This window comes from Penaeus monodon, chromosome 23, assembly GCF_015228065.2.
Source record: "Penaeus monodon isolate SGIC_2016 chromosome 23, NSTDA_Pmon_1, whole genome shotgun sequence".
NCBI classification, from domain to species: Eukaryota; Metazoa; Arthropoda; class Malacostraca; order Decapoda; family Penaeidae; genus Penaeus; species Penaeus monodon.
The window spans coordinates 40,075,896-40,076,679 of NC_051408.1; the positions used below are offsets into that span (position 1 = coordinate 40,075,896).

At 32.3% G+C, this 784-nt stretch overlaps 1 protein-coding gene across 1 annotated transcript in view; it reads left to right on the forward strand.

Annotated features, from left to right (window-relative positions):
• Positions 1 to 290, forward strand: part of LOC119588057 (keratin-associated protein 19-2-like) — a 4,562-nt gene extending 4,272 nt beyond the window's left edge. The window contains exon 3 of the mRNA XM_037936756.1: positions 87 to 290. Within this exon, the coding sequence (XP_037792684.1) occupies positions 87 to 117 (31 nt within the window). The 3' untranslated portion in view covers positions 118 to 290. The remainder of the gene's footprint in view (positions 1 to 86) is intronic.
• Positions 291 to 784: the final 494 nt, after the last annotated feature.

Sequence of the window (784 nt, forward strand, 5' to 3'; positions counted from 1 at the left end):
CTGCCAATCTTTGATTATTCATATATTCATTTATTCATTTCTTCGATCATTTATATACGTAATTTTACTATTTTTTAATTTTTCAGGCTCCCTTTCTTTGGCGGCCATCATCACTGACCTTTCAACACTAATGGCGGGCGAGTCAAGAACCTCTTTTATGATTCTCTTCCTTTCACTATAACGAAGGAAAAGTAGCTGATATGGTGTGTTTTATTCTCGCTCTGCATTGTCTTGTATCTTCCAATGGTAGATACGGTGTGTGTTATGGTGAATAAAGCTTTGGAAGTTTGGTATGTTGTGTTATTATGAAAGTTTGATGGTTCTCAGACTTGCTCGATGTGGACTATGTGTATTGTTATTGTTCGTGGTCCAGGTGATGAATATTTTTTGATGAGATTTATTTGGAGAAGGAATTTTTAAAAAAGGATATAGAGGAAGGGGAAAATTGAAACAATGTGATAAAAAAAAGTGGGATTAAAATCACGGTACGAATTTAATTGAGACAGGTAAAACAACTTTTTTTGGTAGATTTTAAATTTACAAAAAAAAACATAAAAAGAAAGCAACACTATTTGAAATTGCAACTATTGCAACATGCCTATCTTATCAGGGAAAAGTTTATACATTTATAGTTTTTATCATTTCTTATAAACTATATCGTTTATTAGTGTTACAATGCATGTAGTTGTATTACAGATTATACACGTTCACACATACAAGCACGTATACACACAAACTAGCGCAAATATGGACTCGTTGATTTGTTTAGTCAAATTCGCTTTCG